The 20246-nt window shown below is 54.0% G+C and overlaps 3 protein-coding genes across 4 annotated transcripts in view; all 3 read right to left on the reverse strand.

Moving 5' to 3' along the window:
• LOC143838714 (lithostathine-like) overlaps nt 1-20246 on the reverse strand; it is a 228311-nt gene that overhangs the window by 172029 nt on the left and 36036 nt on the right. The gene's annotated exons all lie outside the window — the stretch shown is intronic.
• On the reverse strand, nt 598-9126 carry CIMAP1B (ciliary microtubule associated protein 1B). 2 transcript variants are annotated; one of them, XM_077340476.1, is made up of 8 exons: nt 8961-9126; nt 8346-8411; nt 6067-6207; nt 5751-5954; nt 4563-4664; nt 3252-3373; nt 2643-2783; nt 598-745 (listed from the first exon to the last, which is right to left on the reverse strand). In XM_077340476.1, the coding sequence occupies exons 3-8, from the start codon at nt 6173-6175 to the stop codon at nt 665-667; spliced, it is 759 nt and encodes a 252-aa protein (XP_077196591.1). In that variant the 5' UTR covers nt 6176-6207; nt 8346-8411; nt 8961-9126; the 3' UTR covers nt 598-664. The 2 variants fall into 2 exon arrangements, with proteins under 2 accessions (XP_077196591.1, XP_077196590.1); XM_077340475.1 differs by lacking the exon at nt 8961-9126 and adding an exon at nt 8697-8834.
• Nucleotides 11452-18760, reverse strand: LOC143838704 (3-galactosyl-N-acetylglucosaminide 4-alpha-L-fucosyltransferase FUT3-like). The gene is made up of 2 exons (XM_077340466.1): nt 18608-18760; nt 11452-13115 (listed from the first exon to the last, which is right to left on the reverse strand). The coding sequence occupies exons 1-2, from the start codon at nt 18642-18644 to the stop codon at nt 12043-12045; spliced, it is 1110 nt and encodes a 369-aa protein (XP_077196581.1). The 5' UTR covers nt 18645-18760; the 3' UTR covers nt 11452-12042.

Below are 20246 nucleotides of genomic sequence, written 5' to 3' on the forward strand. Positions count from 1 at the left end.
AACAAAAATCTGCACATTTACACAGGGCGGATTTTGAAATATTGAGGCTTATATCCACTCCAGGATATCGCGGGGGAAAGGTATGGTCACCACGAATTCAACATGCATGTTGCAGAGGGAAATTTTAAAGCACCCTAAATCAAAATGGAAATTGAATTCAGCGTAGACAGGAGAGATTTAGTCGGTCTGGGACACCTATGGGGTGTGAGGCAATGGGTGTAGTCATTAAGAGCAGCAGACTGTAACCTGGAGAACCAGCTTTGAGTCCCCCCAAGCAGCCAGCTGGGTGACCTCGGGCCAGTCCCAGTTCTCTCAGAGCTCTCTCAGCCCCACCAACCTCTCAGAGTGTCTGTTGTCAGGAGAGAAAGGTGATTGTAGGCTGCTTTGAGACTCCTTTGAGTAATAAAAAGTGGGGTGCAAAAAACCAGCACTTGTCTCCTAATCCTGGCAGCCCCCATTCCACCAGGGCGAATCCTGCTCTGCATTCCTCTCACCCATTTCACAGGCTGCTGTCAGTGGGGCAACTGAGCCGGAGAATTTGGTCCAATGGGGGGCGAGGGGGCGGATACTGTTCCAGAACCGCAACGACACCAAGGGTGGTGAAAAGCCAAGTATTCCCAATTCAACATTTCTTGTCTCGCTTGTCCCTGCCGACTCAGCCGGTTCACTCTGCTACGTCCACGATGAGAGGAGCCACGTAGTCCGAATGGCGGATCCCGAAGGTCAGGCCACGAAGGTGGGAGTACTGCGGGGAGAGGAGGAGAGAATCAGGGCCGGCAAGAGGGGAGGCCGAGCCCGGGGGGGTGGCATTAGGGGGGCCAACTCCAGGTTGGGAGATCCCTGGAGATTTGGGGGCGGAGCCTGGACAGATTTCATCAGCAGGGTCGAATGCCAGAGAGCCCCCCTCCCCCCACCTTCCAAAGAGATTACTTGGACCAAGAGGGAAGCTCTCCTTTTTCTGAAAATGAACAGCCCATCCTCTCCTCCTTCATTCTCTCCTCCCGGTAGCTTGTCATGTCAGGCTGGTTTACACCCTTCCCCCACTTTATCAGGCCACTCAAAATGTGCGGCCGAGGTCCAGTCATGCGCAAACAGCCTCTGGACTTAAGTTTTAACAGGCTGCAAGTTTCCTTCAGATGGGTTAGCATTTGGCTCTCTTCTGCAAAGTCCTGGGGTCTCCCTAGCTCAGCAACTCACACACGAAGCTGCCTTCTACTGAGCCCAACCCTCGGTCCATCCAGGCCAGTATTGTCTGCTCAGACTGGCAGCTGCTCTCCAGGGTCTCAGGCAGAGAGAGGTCTTCCCCATCACCCCCTGCCAGCTCCCTTTTGAGGTGGAGGAGCCAGGGACTGAACTGGGGACCTTCTGCCTTTCCTTAACCTACAGCCCCTCTAATGCTGGTCCCCAGATTCGAGATTTCCAGGTGCTACCTGGAGGTTGGCAACTCCAGTTGAGATTGGCTTGTGATGGATTGGGACGAGGGGCAGAGGACACGCTTGTGATCTCAAAGGGCCCAATCCGTCCACAGAAACTGCCACCGGAGAGGCTCAAGCAGGCTGAGGAAGACCTCGACTGGCAGCCAAGCAGCCGGCCAGTCAGGAGTTGAGAAGATCCTTCAAGGGTGGTCAGTTTTGGCAGAGAGCTACGGCCAGAAGCTTGAGGGGCAGGCCCCTCGGAGGTGCCAGCGGGGACCCGGAAGTGACGCAGGCACAAATCAGGGACAGATTCCAATGGGTTGTGATGTTAGTCTGAAGTAGCACAATAAAATCAGAGGCCAGTAGCCCCTTTAAGACCAACAAAGATTGATTCAGAGCGTGAGCTTTTGAGTGCAAGCATAGTCTGAGGAAGGGTGCTTGCACTCAAAAGCTCCCACCTTGAATAAATCTTTGTTGGTCTTAAAGGTGCCCGACTGGACTCTGATTTTATTGCACCAATAAGGGATGTTGCTCTGGCTTTGGGGCAAAATCTCCATGGTAGAATTAGCTTCTAACCGTAGCATTTTGCCTAAAAAAACATGTTTATTTTATTTATTTTATAATATTGCCCCTGACATGCCTGCCACTTCCAGATCATGTAGGCCTGTGATGTTAATTTATGGCATTCTTCCCTTCGGAAGGGAGGTAACCCTTTCCCTTCTGCGCCTCCCCAATCACTACGGCTATATCCAAAGGCCCTGCCTTCTCCAATTTGGTGGGCGACAAACTAGGCCTTTTCGGTTGTGGCCCCAAAGCCCTGGAACGCTTTCTCTCCAGGGAGATTCATCTGCCCCCTTCCACTGCCCCCTTCTGCCAGTGGGTGAGGACTGTCTTGTCTCATTCGGCATGCCCTCTGCAATTCCTTCTTCCGGATCAACGTTAGAACTGCTATTTTATGTCTCTGTACGTGTCACGGCCCTGTTTGCAATTTGATTTAAAGGTGTGGTTTTGGTTTTAACAGCTTTAAAGGGTTGCTGGCCACCTTAGTGGCCCTTGACATTTACATTTCATAAATCAACTGCTGATGAAATAAAAGGAGGGGGAAAAATGAATGAAATGGGCTGGACCCGTGCTTGTTCCAGGCCTGGGGTGGGAGACACCCCATTCCCCCTCCCCCATGAGCCCCACCCCTCCAGCACCCCCGGTCCCCTCGGGCCCCTGCCTGACCTTCTCTGGGCTGTATGCTCCTGGCCCCGGTTTCCTCGTGTTGTCCTCCGGAGGCATGTTGCGGGCCAGCATGCTGTAGTGAGGCGGGCGGTTCTTGTAGATGCTGGGGTCCACCAGGCGGTAGTTGCAGGGCCCGGGAGTCTGTGGCGGAAGGAGGCCAAAGAGTCACCAGCAGCAGACCCACTTCCTTCCCCAACTGCGTTGCCAGGGACCCCCAGGCAACTGGCGGAAGCCGGGGGGGATTTAGAGGCAGCAAATGGAGGTCTAGCCCCTGCGGCCGGCCATGTGGCCATGTCACTTCCAGCACTCACAGGAAGTGACATCATCCTATTGCCAGCCATGTGGTGACATCATTTCCTTTGAGTGCCGGAAGTGATGCCATGGCATGGCCAGCAACGGAAGCCCCTGCCTCCATTTGTCCCTGGTAGGTCCCCTGAATGGCTCGGGGAGGAATGGCCCCAAGGTGGGGCCCCAAGGTGGGGGACCCTCAGCCCCTTTGTTTAGGTTTTGCATACAGAATCTGATGGCCAACAGCTAGACTAAGGGGCAAAATGCAGCTGCTTCAAGGCGCAGAGCAGGGGCCGTCAGCCCCCATTCCGGTGTCCTTACCTTGCTGAGATCCTCGTAGAAGCTGCCAATCATACTGCGACCATAAATGGAGTAATTGGGGGCGGTGCTCTTGTTGACCACCTTCGGCCCGATCATGGGGGGGAGCCCGTACGCGGCCGGTCCTACCCAGGGGAATCAGGCAGGGGGGGAGGGAGGGGGAGAGAAAGAATTCAGTGGAAATCAGAGGGGGCACCTGCCAGACCCTGTCTCTGCCCAAACCTACAAGGCGTCTTACAGCACCCTGAAATCTATTCATTCCCTTTATTCCTGCCCCGCTTTTCTCCCCCATAGTTCTCCTCTCCTCCATTTTAGCTTTGTGGGGTAGGTTAGGCTGAGAGGGGGTGACCAGCCAAAAGTTCCATGGCAGAGCGGGGATTCGAATCCGGGTCTCCCAGATCCGGCCCCTACATTCTAATCACTGCACCACACTGACTCTCAAGAGCCTAACCGTTTTGTTGTGCTGCGCTCAGTGGCAGTGAAATATTTGCACAGACAGCGAGTGACTTTGTGCATGAAAACCAAAAATGTGTCCAGGAAATTCAGTCAGAGAAAGCTACAGAAAGGCCCGCCTGGGGCTGGTGGGGTCACCTGGCTCCCCAAACTACAGGAAAGAGTGCTCCCTTTTTATAGTTTTTTAGATTTAATTACCCTGAGCTCTGTTTTGAAAATTGTTTATTTAAAAAATATTTTTAATACTTTTTTGTCTCGTAGCCTCTTTGGTTCTCACCAGTGTTGGGACGTGAACTTTAAAGTTTTATACATATGAACTTATTTCTACATTTTATTTCTTATCAAAACAAACTGTTTCGTTTGTGAAAGAAACCGCATTATTGAGAACACGATAAAGCCCCCGATGTCCGGTCCGTTACTGGCAGAGGACATTCTGAAAGGGAATTGATCAAATCAGAGCCCCGGGGATTAACCAGTAGGAAGAAGGATGCTCTTGAAAATGCCACATAACTACAGACACCACGAGCATCTCTGGAAAACATGTGTCTCCCTGCCCCTGTGACGGCTGGCTGCACCCACCCTCTGCCTCATGGCAAAGTTCACACCAGCACAATTTATGGAGGAGAAGAGGAAGGGGGAGAAGTCCACCAGGGGCTGTGGCTCAGCAAACAATTCTCTGGCAATGTCAAATATGGTGACCCATCCAGACCCAAGGATGGCTGAAGCGCACCCACCAAGGTTTGTCAAAACCGCTTAGAAGAAAGCGTTGGAGGGGCCCACAGCCCAACGGGGCTTAGGCCAAAGGAAATGCTAAAGGCAGAACTGGGCAGACCTTTGGCCCTTGTCCTTCCCCTTTCCCACCTGGCGTCTGGTCATTCTGAAACTCCTTCGTCCGCGAAGCAAGCGAGTAGAGGGGAGCGGAGGGGTAGGCCAGCCTCCCGGCCTTCTCTGGGGAGTAGCGCCCTGCAGGGAGCAAAGAGGCAGATATTGTAAACTCAGATTTCTAGTAGAACAATAGAGGTGGTGATGGAGAGCTTCTTTGGAGATTTGGGGGGGATGGAGTCTCAGGAGGGCAGGTTGGCCGAAGCAAGAGACCTCCTGAGAGTCTTTTTACTTGCTTTTATCTAGAGCAACAGTTATTAAAACACACACAAAAGAACACAATTTAAATTCTGCAGCTAGGAATGGAAAAAAAATTAAAAAGTCAATGAGTCAATATAATATAAGTACAGAAATATAGAGTGGGAAGGTACCTCAGAAATCATCCATGCTGGGAGCGGCAGTATAGAAATATAATTATAAATAAGTAAATAAATAAATCTAGCCCAACCCTCAGCAAAAAAAGAGGTGGGCGTTTTGTACTGCACTTTCATTACCCAAAGGCGTCTCAAAGCGGCTCACAATCGCCTTCCCTTTCCTCTCTCCACAACAGACTCCCTGTAAGGGAGATGAGGCTGAGAGAGCTCTAAGAGAACTGTGTCTGGCCCAAGGTCACCTAGCAGGTCTCATGTAGAGGAGGAGTGGGGAATCCAACCAAGATTTTTATCTATACCAAACTGTCTCTCAAGCCAGAATATTCACAGCTGCCAGCATCACTCCCCCCCATGCCCCAAGGAAGGCAAACAGCCTCCAGCATCCCTGGGCCGATCTGGGCCCGGAGGAAAAATCCTTCCTGACCCCGAAGTGGCAACTGACCGGCACTACCCTGGACACAGAAGAAAGGGCCACGAGAGCCCCGTCCGGTCTCATCCCTTCCGGCCTTCTGCACCACAGTCTGCCTAAATCCACAGAATCAGCACTGCTGTCTTACGGCCATCTAGCCTCTGCTTGAAAGCCTCCAGGGGCTGAGGCCTGCCTCGGCCCCCCAAAGAGCAGGCCTGAGGGCCCCCTTGGGTAGAGCCCCCCAAAATCCTCCCTCCCTCCACAGCTGGCATTTTGTCTCTCCTCCATTCCCGGAGGCCTCCTGGCTCCCCCTTGAGGTTGGCGACCCTGGCTCGGCACGTGGCTCCTCCCCCAGCCCCACCCCCTCCGCGGGTGGCCCCAACCGACCTGGCCCCGGAGTCATGAAGGGCATGACGTCCCGGGGCCGTCCGTAGATGGAGTACGCGGGGATGCCGTCTCTGCCCCTCATGGTCATGTTGGGCGGCACCAGGTAGCCCGGCCCGGGAGAGCAGCTCTCTTGCTGCTGGAACCGGCGGGTGCCGAAGCTGTAGGCCGGAGCCCGGAGGCGCGAGGGGTCGTGGAGCTGGAAACCTGGGGGGAGAAGAAGAGGGGGCAGTCAGCCGGAAGGCAGGGGAAGCCCCCCAGGGCCCTCTCTCTCCCTTGGGCAGGTCGCCTTGGCCCCTTCCCTCCTGCCCCCTCTCACCTACATTCGTCGGCAGCCCATATTTGGGTCCGGGGCTGCTGTAGAGGGCAGCAATGGGGCCTCTGGGCCTGTGGGGGCGCCAGCTCCCCACCCATATATCTGTGGACATGGCTGGCGCTGGATGCACTCACGGGGCTCGCTCTGGAAGGACAACAGGAGGGAGAAGGCTGTGAGTGACCGGCCAGGCCAGGCCAGGCAGGGCCGGCTGAACCACCAGGCGGAGCAAGTTGCAGGACTGAGGGCCCCAAAGTGGAGCACCCATGTGGGAATTGTCAGAGGGAGGGACTCAGTGGGCGTGCACATTGGAGGGTGCTGCATCACTCTAAGGGTGGGCATCTCCTTGAACAAGATGCCCTGCTTTGTCTTGACCTGGGAGCTCCCCTCTGATCCCACCTCCCTCCCTCCCTCCCTCCCTCCCTCCCTCCCTCCCTCTCCCCTTTGTCCTCTTCCTCGCTGCACATGGCCTTCCACGGAGACCCAGGTCTCTGCAGGGCTCTCGTACTCCACACACACACGATGCCAGGTTAGAGGGAGGGGCCACTGGCCTGACCCAACATGGCTTCTCTTGTGTTCTTCTGTCTGGGGCAGTGATGGTTTCTCTTCTTGGTGCTTGGGGGGCACCAGTGGGAGGGCTTCTGGAGGTCTGGCCCCGCTGGTGGACCTCCTGAGGGCCTTGGGTTTTGGTCACTATGTGACACAAGAGTGTTGGGTTGGAGGGGCCACTGGCCTGACCCAACATGGCTTCTCTTATGTCTGGGGCAGGGATGCTCTGTCTTCCTGGTGCTTGGGGGTCCACAGTGGGAGGGCTTCTGGTGTTCTGGCCCAGCTAGTGGACCTCTTGATGTCCCCTGGGCTTTGGCCACTGTGTGACACAAGAGTGTTAGTCTAGAGGGGCCACTGGCCTGATCTAACATGGCTTCTCTTCTGTTCTTCAACGTCTGGGAATTTCCGTTGGCCACGAGGTCTTCCTTTCATACAGTGCTCCCCTCTCCTACCGTTGGGCAATGGGGCAGCTCCAGGAGCTCAGAGGTCTCATCTTGTCACTCGGGCGGAAGCATCACACACAAAGTCCCCGGTTCAATCCCCAGCATCTCCGGCTAAAAGGCCAGGCAGGAGGGGGTGGGAAAGACCTTGGCCTGGGACCCTGGAGGGCTGCTGCCCGTTGAGCACACGACCCTTGCTGGAGCAATCGTCTGATTCCGCCTGCGGCAGCTTGCTGGGTGTTCGGATGGGCAGTGCAGTTGACAGACAGGCCCTGAATCAGGACAGCCACCTTTCCAGAGACAGGTGGACACCCAGAAGCACTTGAGGGACAAGCAAGCACTTGAGAGCCAGTTTGGTGCAGTGGTTAGGAGTGCGGACTTCTAATCTGGCATGCCGGGTTCGATTCTGCGCTCCCCCACATGCAACCAGCTGGGTGATCTTGGGCTCGCCACGGCACTGATAAAACTGTTCTGACCGAGCAGGAATATCAGGGCTCTCTCAGCCTCACCCACCCCACAGGGTGTCTGTTGTGGGGAGAGGAAGGGAAGGCAACTGGAAGCCACTTTGAGACTCCTTCGGGTAGAGAAAAGCGGCATCTAAGAACCAACTCTTCTTCTTCTTCAGGAATCTCAGGGCTCCCTCAGCCTCACCCACCTCATAGGGTGTCTGTTGTGGGGAGAGGGAAGGGAAGGCGATTGGAAGCCGCTTTGAGACTCTTTCTGGTGGAGAAAAGCAGCATAAAAGAACCAACTCTTGGGTAGAATGTAAGACTCCTTCGGGTAGAGAAAAGCGGCATCTAAGAACCAACTCTTCTTCTTCAGTAATCTCAGGGCTCTCTCAGCCTCCCCTCCCTCACAGGGTGTCTGTTGTAGGGAGAGAAAAGGGAAGTCGATTGTAAGCTGCTTTGAGACTCCTTCGGGTAGGGAAAAGCGGCACATAAGAACCAACTCTTCTTCTTCTTCTTCTTCAAGATTTCCTGGCGGAGGCGCTTTGGAAAGCTCCTGCCCCCCAAATCTCAGCACCCCACGGAAGGCAAAGGTGGCTGCACCAGAGTCCAGGGAAGGCAAGCAAGATTCCCAAGAGGCTCAACTCGTGAGGGGGGGGGGGAAGAGCCTGGTCTCCTGGCGGGACAAACTTGGCAGGTGGCTTGCTTAACAGGCCCTCAGCCCCCGCAGTTGCAGGTGCATTCCCCCAGAGCAGGTGGGATCTGGCCTTCTTTGGCCTCTCAGGAGACAGCCCCCCCCCACAAACTCCCCCCCCCTCCCAGGGCTCCACATCCGGGGCGTGGGGGTTACCTTGCTGGGATGTTGAGGCGCAGGTTGTGGGCTCTCTTCAGGTGCCCTAGGTGAGACTGGCATAACCTGGCGGAAGAGGAGGGGGAGGTCAGGGGGTCTAGGGGCTCCTGGGTCTTCCTGCCACCCTCCTGCGCTCCAGATGAGAGAGAGCGGATCCCGCGGCTGCATTGGCGGCTGGATTCCCTGCTGAGGTCCCTCCCCTCCCCAAGCCCCGTCTTTCTCGGTCTCCCCGGGCGAACCTCCCGGAAAGTCCCTCCCTGGAGCTGGCAACCCAGCCCCTGCCTGCTGCATTGGGGGAGACCCGAGGGGGGCGCGAAGGGGCCGGGTTGCGGGGCCAGCGGAGGGACCGACCTGGAGGCGGACCGCGGGGAGACCAGCCGCACAGCGAGGCGGACCGCAGAGGCGCCTGCGGGAGCACCAGAGGCCGCACTGGCCGGCCGGGCGCTGGGGCAGCCGCTCCCCCTCCGGCCCCCATTGTGTACCGCGTCGCCCGGCAACTGGCCCCGGACTGCGCCGCCTCCCTCCCTCCCTCCCGCCCTCCCTCCGCCTCCGGACCCGGCCGGCGCCCGGCAACCAGCCCAACGCGGCGCCCGCCCGCCCGCCCGCCTGGCCTACCTCGCAGGGCGGCTGTGAGGACCGCGCGGGGGAGAGCAAGACACGGGCAGGGCGCTCGGTGCACGACTCATGAAGTGCCGGCCTCACCCCTGGAGATGGATCTGCTCCCTGCACTCCAAACCCCCCTTGTCTGTTTTGTCATTTTGTTGGAGGGACTCGAGCCCGTCTGTGTTTGTAGCCTAGTGGCTTTTTTAATGACGCCGTCATCCCCCCTGAGCTGCATGGGGAGAGCGGGCGAGAAGAATGAAGATTTATTAATTTAAGGACTCAGGGGGGCTTTTTGATTGGCTGCTTGTTTCCCTGTGAGTCAGGAAACCGGAGATCCTTCCATGGTCTGGCAGGAAATAGTCTCAGCGCTTGTGCAGCAGCATCTCGGGAGCACCACGAGGTGGCGAACAAGGGCTGCTTTCGGGATGCGCCAGGCTCTCCCCGTGCCTCCTCCACATACAGCCAGCAGGGTGTCACAGTTGCTATAGCTGTTCTTGCAGAGCAGTTCTCTCAGAGCTCTCTTGGCCCCGCCTACTTTCCAGGGTGTCTGTTGTGGGGAGAGGCAGGGAAGGCGATTGGAAGCTTTCCTTTGGGCAGTGAAAAGCAGGGTCTAAAAGCCATCTATTCTTCTTGTCCCACCAAACACAACAATTTACGCCTGTTTTATATATACTTCTCCATCCCAGCTCCTGATCTACTTGCGAGTAAGGCCTATAGAAATCAGTGTTTTTAAAATTATAACGAAAGGGGTGTTGGAGAGAAATGCTTTTTGTTTAATACAACCTGTGATACATAATTATGTTTTGATGTAAACAATTGTGGTAAGCAACCCCTTTTTAAATGTCTGTATCTTCTTCAAGGTTGACTCAGCCTTCCATCCTTCCGAGGTCGGTTAAATGAGTACCCAGCTTGCTGGGGGGGTAAACGGTAATGACTGGGGAAGGCACTGGCAAACCACCCCGTATTGAGTCTGCCATGAAAACGCGGGAGGGCGTCACCCCAAGGGTCAGACATGCCCCGGTGCTTGCACAGGGGATACCTTTACCTTTTTAAATCTCCTTCCCATCTTTAATTTTTTTCCCCTAAAAAATAAAAATATTTAAAAGAATATTAAGCCACAGGAGCCAAAATGAACAACTGAGTAAAAGTTGGAAGAAGGAAGAAAGAAAATAAAACTTTCCTGATTTTTCAGTAATTGTGTTTTGATGGTTGTTGGCCGTTTGAGAGCCAGTTTGGTGTAGTGGTTAGGAGTGCGGGCTTCTAATCTGGCATGCCGGGTTCGATTCTGATCTTCCCCATATGCAGCCAGCTGGGTGACCTTGGGCTCGCCACGGCACTGATAAAACTGTTCTGACCGGGCAGTGATATCAGGGTTCTCTCAGCCTCACCCACCCCACAGGGTGTCTGTTGTGGGGGGAGGAATGGGAAGGCGACTGTAAGCCGCTTTGAGCCTCCTTCGGGTAGGGAAAAGCGGCATATAAGAACCAACTCTTCTTCTTCTTCTTCTTATTCAACGTCCTTCTCAGGGGCATTGAAGAAACTTTGATGAAGTTCTGCTCTAAAACAAAAATATACCCGTTTGAAATGGCGCCTTGTGGGGTCTGACTGTCTGCTGGAGACCAGAAAGGTTGGGCAGTTTTTATTTATTTAAGTAAACTTTTATTCATAGAATCATAGAGTTGGAAGGGGCCATACAGGCCATCTAGTCCAACCCCCTGCTCAACGCAGGATCAGCCCAAAGCATCCTAAAGCACACAGTACTCCAGGTGTGGTCTGACCATATACAATGGGACTATGACATCTTCTGATTTTGATGTGATGCCTCTGTTGATACAGCCCAAAATGGCATTTGCCTTTTTTACCGCTGCATCACACTGCCTGCTCATGTTTAGTTTACAATCCACAAGTACCCCAAGGTCTCGTTCACACACAGTGCTACCTAGAAGCGTATCCCCCATCCAGTAGGCATGCTTTTCATTTTTCTGACCCAGATGCAGAACTTTACACTTATCTTTATTAAATTGTTCTCATTTGCCCATTTTTCCATTGTGTTCAGATCTCGAATTCCCTCTGTTCCAGATGTTCTTCCAGCCCCTCTCGAAGCTCTCTCTGGTTCCAGCCACCCAAACGTCCTGTAGCTAATCCCTGGTTGGGTGAAGGGGTCCCGGGCCCTCCCCAGCTGCTGCCCCACCTCTGGGGATGCTGGCGCCAGCTTCATGTGCTCAACCCCTGGCCATTCCACTAATGGGAACCTGTGCTAATCTCAGGGATGCTCAGCTTGACAGTGTATTTCTGGCTCAGCCGGGGGTGGGAGTGAGTGTCAAGCTGTGTTGTTTCCTTGCCTTGCTAAGCAGACCGGTCGTTCCTCCGGATTGGGTCCCAAGAAACAACAGGGACCTACCTCCTTGATATATGTGGCAGCCTACTCTCTGCATCCCTCCCCACCCCCACAATACAAAATCACACCCATGGGGGGGGGGAGGGTCTGTATGTGTGTTTCCACGTACATCTACACAGATAGATTTTTCATTGTTGTGGCTTCATTGAGAAATGTACACCTCGCTTTTTCCATTTCAAAACAAACCCAAAAACCTTTAACGCAACTTACAAACAATAGAAACACAACTGAGGCTCATTCGGGACACGCTAGCTAATGGACGTCCAGTGTGCTTTTGTAACTGTGCGAAACAGGAAAATCAGTGACAAAAAAACCCACAACTGTGCATTTTAGGATTAAAAAGAATGTTAAAAGGTCTGTTCTGGACAGGCTCTGCCACAGCATGAGGCTGTTCTGGGGCTCTTCCTCCTCTGCCACTTCCTTCCAACGCTGGCCGAGCCACGAGCCGGAACTGAAGCCGGCTGGCCTCTTTCAGGCAGGAGTCCACAACTGGAGTGATTCCTCTTGTGGGAGCCGCCCCCATGTGCCCTCTGAGCTCGGACCTCATTGCAGACGTGCCCAGCAGTGAGCAGGCCCTCTCCACCCCATAGGGACACCTCGGTCTCCAGCCGTGATGCTCTGGCCCCCTCGGGATCCCACGGCACACCTGGCCCTTGTGGCAGAGCCGAATTCAAAGAGAGGCTTTTCCTTCCCGGCTCACCTGAACCACTTGCTCAAAGCCGGCAGGGTCTGGTAGCGGACCGGGTTTGTCTGCAGGGCCCCACACGCTCTGCACAGGTGGAGGGACCACGGCGTGTGTCTGACGGGGGCCAGCTGCGACCGCCACTGGAAGTAGCTCTCGTACCGTTCCGAGTTCCGGTCCAGCTCCTGCAGGAAGAGGGCCAGCTTTTCCGCGGTGGGGAAGTCATCGATGTGAATGAAGGCTCCGGGGGGCAAGTAGCGCTCGTAGTTCTCGCGAGGGGGGCCGCAGACCACCGGCACGGCGTGCGCCAGCAAGGCCATCTTCCAGAGCTTTTCGGTGATGTAGTCCGTGTGCACGGAGTTCTCAAAGGCCAAGTAGAACTTATACCGGGAGAGGACGCCCTCTTCCTGACCCCGAGGAAGAGGCAAGTGCCGGAAACCGTAGACGTCCACGTGGATGTACTTCCTCAGCTCCTCGTAGTACTGGACTCGGCGGGAGGACAGGTTCCAGTTGCTCACCACCCAGGCCACCAGCTTGGTCTTGGGCGGGATCGTGACCTTCTGGGGCACCGGAAGGACCTCCAGCCAGCCATAAGGGGTGAAGATGTCCGAGTCCCTCCGGTAGGACATGGTGAGGTTGAAGCGGTTGTCCATGAAATGCATGTTGCACAAGTACATGGGCGGCTCCAGGTTGAACCAGATCCAGAGCTGGGAGGGCGGTCTCGGGCGACGGGGGAGGTAGCGGGGGCTCCTGCACACTTCGTGGTGGTGGACGATCACGGCGTCGGCCTTGGGGTACCACAGGCGGTTAGCCGTGATGTGGCAGTCAGGGATGCCCAGGAGCTCTGAGCATTTCCTGATGGGGAAGCGGGCCCTGAAGGGCCTCGTCCACAGCAGAATCGTCAGATTGGGGCCCGCCGGGTCCCGGACTGGTTGCGGCCACAGCCGGGAGAACACGGCGCTGGTCTCCTCAAAATTGCAGACGGAGCACAAGAGCATCGAGCTCAGGGCTTGCAGGACCAGGAAGGCGAAGAGTAGCCACCTGGCCGGAATTTTCCGCTGCCTGAAGGAGGAAGCCATGGACAGGCCTGGAAAAGGCGGAGAGGATTAAGCAGGGGTCCCCAACAAGGTGCCCGGGGCAGCCACGGGTCCCACCCACAATTCCCCCCCCCCCACCTGCCCAACATTTTTTGGAGAGTGGGCAGGGCTTTCAATCGCCCATGCAGATATTTTTAAACCGTGCTTCGGCAGGAGCCTGCCTCCGTGGCACAAGGATCCGCCCGGCGTGACTGTAAGCCTGGCCGCCATATTGTGGCTGGCTATGACTCCCACCGCGGCCGTTTTGTGGCTGTGCCGGATTTCCAAAGGGTTGGGGAGCCCTGGAACAAGGCAAAAGGCGCGGGCCTCCAAGGGACAGCATGCGGATAGCGTCCCTGGGGGAGCTCCGGCGGAGCTGTGAAGGGGCCGTGAAGCTGTGGTGAGAACAGCTCTGTCCTGGGTGTCGTGGGTCAAAGTGGGCCTCGGAGGGGCTAAGGGGGGAGGCCTTTGAGGTGAGGCCGTCTTCTGAGATGGTCTCCCCGGGCCTCCTGCTTGGGCCAGGTCAGCATCTAGTCAAGCGTTTTGCTCCCTTTACCGAGGATACTTGTTTGTTTTTATGCACTTTTTAAAAGCTTTCTAGCCCTGCCCTCTCCTGCATAAGAAATATCCAGCGAGCTGGAGGTGGAGCCAGGGAGGGCGGGGTTTGAAGAGGGGAGGGGCAGATCATGCTGCAGACTCCGCCCTCCAGAGCAGCCATATTTCTCTCTCTCTTGTCTGGAGATCTCTGCCCCCCCCCCACCTGGATGGTCTGGCCGCCCTCCCCATTTCTGGGGCAGTGACTCCCCAGGAAGGGGGGGGGGAGGGAGGAAGAGGGGCAATGGCTCAGGGTTACCAACCTCCAGGGGGTGGCTGGGGATCTCCCACCGTTGCAACTGAATCCAGGCGACAAAGGAGAAAATGGCTGCTGAACCCCCTCCCCTATCCCCGCCCTCCCTCCTGAAGCTCCGCCCCCCAAAATCTCCAGGTATTTCCCATGCAGGAGGTGGCAACTGGGCGCTGTGTAGGCAGGGGCAGTGGGGGAGGGGGGCAGCGTTTGAGGGTTGGCTGTTTTATTTTGGTTTTTAGCCGGAGACTGTTTTAAACCCTGACTGAGAGCAGCTCTGAACAGCAAAGCGAAGCTGGAGGGAAACGTTCAGAGGCAAAAATCCACAAAGGCCGGAAGCAGCCCATGCAGGGCCCAGCAGCACAAACAGGCCGCACTGGGGTGCCAGCTCCCGCCTGGAGAATTCCTGGAGGGTTGGGGGTGGAGCCTGGGAGGGCGGAGCTTGTGAAGGGGAGGGGTCTCAGTGGGGTGCAATGCCCCAGGGCCCCCCCCAGCCAAGCAGCCCTTTTCTCCAGGGTGGCGAGCTGATCTCTGTAGTCTGGGGAGGGGTGGGGAGGATCCCCAGGCCCCACCTGGAGCTTGGGAACCATAGCTCGTCACCCAGGGGGGTGGGGAGGAAGCTTGAGGGTGCCCTGATCCCAAATACTGTGGGGCTGAACCCCCTCCCTGGAATCCCACACGGTCTGCTGCTTCCCGTGCTGGCCAGGCCCAGCGAAAAGGAGGACTTAATGCCACTAATTCAGATTGAGCCCCCCGCCTCTTACGTCGCCTGCCTCTGCTCCTGGTCCGGCCGCCGGGCCAAGGCCTCCGCATGGCCCCTCTGCAAAAAGGAGTCTGCAAAAAGAGACCCCCAAGCCAGGAACGGGCCCCAGAGCGGGGATTGGCCGCACGGGTGATTGACACAAGGAAGCACATGCTCAGAAGGGCCCCCAAAGTGGAGATGGATCCCGGATGCCACCTCCTGGCTCGGGAGGGCCTGGAGATTTCAGGGGGGCAGCCTGAGGAGGGCAGGGTGGCAGGCGGGGAGGGGGGGCCATGACCAGAGAGCCCCCCCCCCCAATCCATAGCAGCCATTTTCTCCAAGGGGAACTGATCTCTGTCTCCTGGAGATCAGCGGTCATAGTGGGGATCTCCAGCCGTAAACTGGAGGCTGCAACCCTAAAAGACAGACAGGCAGGCAGATCAGCCCTCGGCTGCAAAAGATGACTCTGCTAGCAGTCCTGGTGGATGTTGACATAACAGCCTGGTGGAAGGAGCTCCTGGGGGAGATCCTGGGGGCCATCATGGGACTTCCGCCGGGCCCCTGACCCTCCCTCCCGGGAGCCCATGCACCCGAACTGAACAAAAAGGGGCCCCGTCTGATCGTTATCCTGTTAATGTGTTATTCTCTGTTGTGCTTGTTGTTATCATGACCATGGCTGCCTTTCTGTTTGATACCAAAAACTGAATTGGATGTATTGTTCCTTTACATTCTATGTGGACCGCCCTGAGCCTCAGGGGAGGGCGGTATATAAATCTAATCCATTAATTAATTAGTGTATGTGTATATGTGTGTGTGTGTGTGTGCGTGTGTGTGTGTGTATGTATATGTATATATATGTATGTGTACATACATACATACATACATACATACATACATACATACATATATATATATATATATATATATATATATATTGCCGCTGCAGTTGAGCGTCTTTTGTTTTTAATTATTTATTTATTCATTCATTCATTCATTATATTTCTATACCGCCCTCCCCGAAGGTGCAGGGCGGTTTACAGGGAACAAGAAAAGATACAGATACAGATAATAATTAATATTGAACAGCAATAACTTTTTGTTATATTGCTGTCTTTTTCCGGTTGGGCGGTCTGTTGCAACCTTTGTCAACCTTTTGATCACTGAGGGACGGCTTAAATATTCTTCAGGCTCTGAGGTACCAGGGAGGGATGTGAGCTGGACCCATCTCCTGCCCACGCCCCCCAGGAGTGAGAGGAGCCTCGAAACGCAAAGGTTTTAAATGACTGCCCCCCCCCTTCTCACCCCCTCCAGGCCCCACATTGGCCACTTTGGGAGGGGGCAGACCTATCTTCCCAAATAAAATTAGTTTTGTTTTGTTTTGTTTTAATTAAATCTCTGGCCAGTCCGGCCTGGAGGAAACCCAAAGTGGCATCAGGATTTCTGAAGTCCAGGGAAATGCCAGTCACCACTTTTGGGGGCAGGAGGCCAATTTCCTCCAGGCCAGTCTAGCCAGCGATTCTGGGGGTTTTTTTTGGGGGGGGATCATCTGGGCATGGAACTGGGTCCACTATGGGTGGGCAGGTAGTTGTGAGATTCGTGCATTCTGCAGGGACGCTGGAGGTCCCTTTCTACTCCATGATTCTATGAAAGCCCTTTTTCTTTCCTCTTCGCTCAGAGCCGAAACGGCAGCCACAGTGGGGGAGGCCTCTCCCCAGCCACCATTTTGAAAATCTCCATTGAGAGGCCTTTGTGGTACCGTGGTTGGGAAACCCTGGCCTATTGGCTGAGACCTAGATAGGATTAGTAATAGAGAGAGGATGGACGGATGGACGGACGGACGGATGGATGGATACCTGCTGCCCTATAGCTAGGGTTTGTGAGAGGCAAAAAATGCAAATAAGAAATTTTACTAGTGTAATCAAATAGCTTTCGCTTCAATACAAACCACACATTTTGTCATTTAGGGAATGAATTCTTCTTCAGCCTGAGTTCTCAAACTAAGAGGGGAAGGAATTCATGAGCTGTTATGTCATCAGATCTACCTGCCCAAGCAGCCGTTTTCCCAAGGAGAACCGATCTCTTGTACTCGAGGAAATAATTCTAATTCCAGAAGACCTCTGGTGCCTCCCTGGCGGTTGTCATCCCCAATGGGTGAACGAGCGCATTTTATGGGACTATAACTCCCTGAACTCCCTCTGCTCTCCAAACCCACCCTCCAAATCCACACCCTCCAAATCCAAACCTTGTCCCCCATATCTCCAGTAATTTTTCAATCTAGAGTTGGCAATCCTCCCTCCTCACACACACGTGCAGTGTGGCCCTGCTGGTGGGCCTCCTGAGGACACTGGGTTTTGGCCACAATTTGTGAGGTTACCCAATCAGCAGGCTGGTTGAAGAAATCTCTTTATTATGGAAGAAATGAAGCAGCACGACTCCATTCTTTGCTAAGACTAACTTTCCCTACAAGCTGCAGTCCTACAAGTCCCATGCACACCCACCCCCCAAGTGCAACTTTGGGTGCAAAAACTCCAAATGGAACCCACGCTCTCCTTCCCAGATCCCACTCCAAGCCAGTTAGAGCTTCAAACTGGTCTTCAAATAGAGCCGAAATCGAGAAGAAAGAAAACATCCTGATGGGGGGAGATTCGGAGAGACCTGATGGGGCAGATGAAAGGCCTGAGGAAGGATTAGCCGAGCAGGAGGCACCCAGGTGAGCAAAGCTCTCAGAGACGTCGCGGGAGGGAGAAAGACACAGGCTGGGCAGGACACAGATAAGGGTCATCCACCTGCCGCTGCCACCTGTGCCTCTCCAGGATGCGGCAGGGAAGGATGCTCCAGGATGCGGCCAGGTGTGCTTGGACAATGCCCCATTGAAGAAGACTCCCACGCAGCTCCAAGCGTTTGCGTAGTCCAACAAGCAACGGCAGTCCCTCGTGCGCCCTTTGGCTAATCTTGGAGAGCAGCATCGCCCACAAATTGCCACTTTCCCCTGGCGATTGTTGTGAAGAAGGTTTGGCAGTAAACTGTCAGAAGTCCACACTAGGGGTTTCCCCCTTTAACAGGAAAGGAATTCTAGAACATATTGTGGGTCCCTGAGGGGTGGGTGATTATTATTTTATTTATTATTATTTTATTTATTATTTATTATTATATTTATATACTGCCCTCCCCGAGGGCTCAGGGCGGTTTACAGAAAACAGGAAAAGATACAAATAACATCTCAAATGGTGGGGCAATAAGAATTAAGGTCATCTTGGAATCAGTTAACTTTCCGCTTCTTTACTTCCTGGGAAGGCCACTAAATATCCCACGTTGTCTCTCTGTGGTGGCTTAGTGCAGTGGATTGGGGCAGCCACCCTTGAGGGGCTTGGGCACAGAGACTTGTGTTGAAGTGCAGATTAAAACTTACTCTTCCGCATCCATGGCAATCTGCCACAATACAAAGAAACATCTGTGTAAAAGGCTCCCGATGATATACTAAACGTTATCTCCAAGAGTAATAAGAATGTAATCATTCCAAGTCTTGTAAACTGTTTCTCTTGAAGCCTGGCCAAACAAGATCTGGAGATAATTCAATTTCAAAAGCTTTCTTCAGTGGCCAAGATTGTTAAAACAAGAGCAAACAGTAAAACATGTAAACCAGTAGCAAGAATGGAGTACACAAGTTATATAGATATTGACATAGCCCTGGGATGGGAGGCTAACTGAATAAACATTCTTATCTGGTCAGAATAAACAAAGCCTCGTTGGGAGTCCTGATCAACCTCTTCGGCCTCTTTTGGGGGCCTTCAAGGATGTCCTGCTTAAGAAATGTAACCAGACTCCACAGTGAAATTAAACACAATATCTCTTTTAAACAGAATATGTTGTGCAAAAAAGATGTACAAAGCACATTAACATAAAAAGAACATACTTACCTACAATCCTAGAGTGGGAAGGGGCCATCCAGGCCATCTAGTCCCACCCCCTGCTTAGGGCAGGATCAGCCTCCAGCATCCAGGAGAAGGATCTGTCCAGCCGTTGCTTGAAGACGGCCAGTGAGGGGGAGCTCCCCACCTCCTTAGGCAGTCCATTCCCCTGCTGAACTAGACTCACAGAATCCTAGAGTGGGAAGGGACCACAAAGGCCATCCAGTCCCACCCCCTGCTCAGTGCAAGATCAGCCTCAAGCATCCAGGAGAAGGATCTGTCCAGCCGCTGCTTGAAGACGGCCAGTGAGGGGGAGCTCCCCACCTCCTGAGGCCGCCCATTCCACTGCTGAACTACTCAAATGGTTAAACATGTTTTCCTGCTATATAGCCAATATCATTCCGACATAATTTAAAGTCATTACTCCTGGTCCTCTGCTGCCCTCCTCTGAGTGACAGACTTTTGGATAAGCAATCCTGCCCCCTCCCAACCTCCTCTTCCCCTTTGCTCCTGGGGCTGGGTCCCCAGCCCCCCTGGACCATCCTCGTCACTCTCCTCTGAACCATCTCAGTTTTGTCCACATCCTTTTTGAAGGGAGGCCTCCAGAGCTGCACCCAGGACTCCAGGGGCATGCAGACAGAAGTTTCAACATGGTTAAATAAACCTTCTCCTTCTGAGGATTTGGGTATTTGTTTACGTGTGAGGCTTTGAATTTTTGCTCATTGGCTATCTGGCCACGTTGAAGGAGGATACTTAGAAATCGCCATGGCTTAGGATCATAGAATCATAGAATCATAGATTTGGAAGGTACCTCCTGGGTCATCTAGTCCAACCCCCTGGACTATGCAGGACACTCCCAACCCTCTCGCTCCTCCACTGTAACCGGCCACCCCCTTGAGCCTTCACAGAATCAGCCTCTCTGTCAGATGGCTCTCCAGCCTCTGCTTAAAAATCTCCAAAGATGGAGAACCCACCCCCTCCCGAGGAAGCCTGTTCCACTGAGAAACCACCATTTCATCCCCCACATGCAGCCAGTTGCATGACCTTGCTCCAGTCACACTCCTGTTAGAGCTGAACTTACATATCAGTTCTCTCAGAGCTCTCTCAATCACACCTACCCCACAGGGTGTCTAGAATCATAGAATCATAGAGTTGGAAGGGGCCATACAGGCTATTTAGTCCAACCCCCTGCTCAACGCAGGATCAGCCCAAAGCATCCTAAATTCTCTTGCAGGGAGAGGAAGGGAAAGCAATTGTAAGCTGCTTTGAGACTCCTTCGGGCAGTGAAAAGTGGGGTATAAAAACCAACTCTTCTTCTGAACAAGCCATTTCATTGTCCAGTCGACTGCTAATCTTTGTGACATGTAGACTGGACCAGGGATTCTATGGATTCCGAAAAGTCAGATTCAGTCCGGTGTCACTTCTAAAAACAAAAACATTTCCAGGGTCTAAACTGCCCAGAGTCAAAATTTGCATCCTGAAAGCTTCTCCCTGGGAAATCTTTTTTTTTTCTTAAAGGTGCCCCCAGACTCATATCTTGCTCTTCTGCTACCCACCCCTGAACTATGAATTAGAATAATAAAGTTGGAAGGGACCTCCTGGGTCATCTTGTCCAACCCCCTGGACTATGCAGGACACTCACAACCCT

Source organism: Paroedura picta, chromosome 5 (genome assembly GCF_049243985.1).
Source record: "Paroedura picta isolate Pp20150507F chromosome 5, Ppicta_v3.0, whole genome shotgun sequence".
Lineage (NCBI taxonomy): Eukaryota > Metazoa > Chordata > Lepidosauria > Squamata > Gekkonidae > Paroedura > Paroedura picta.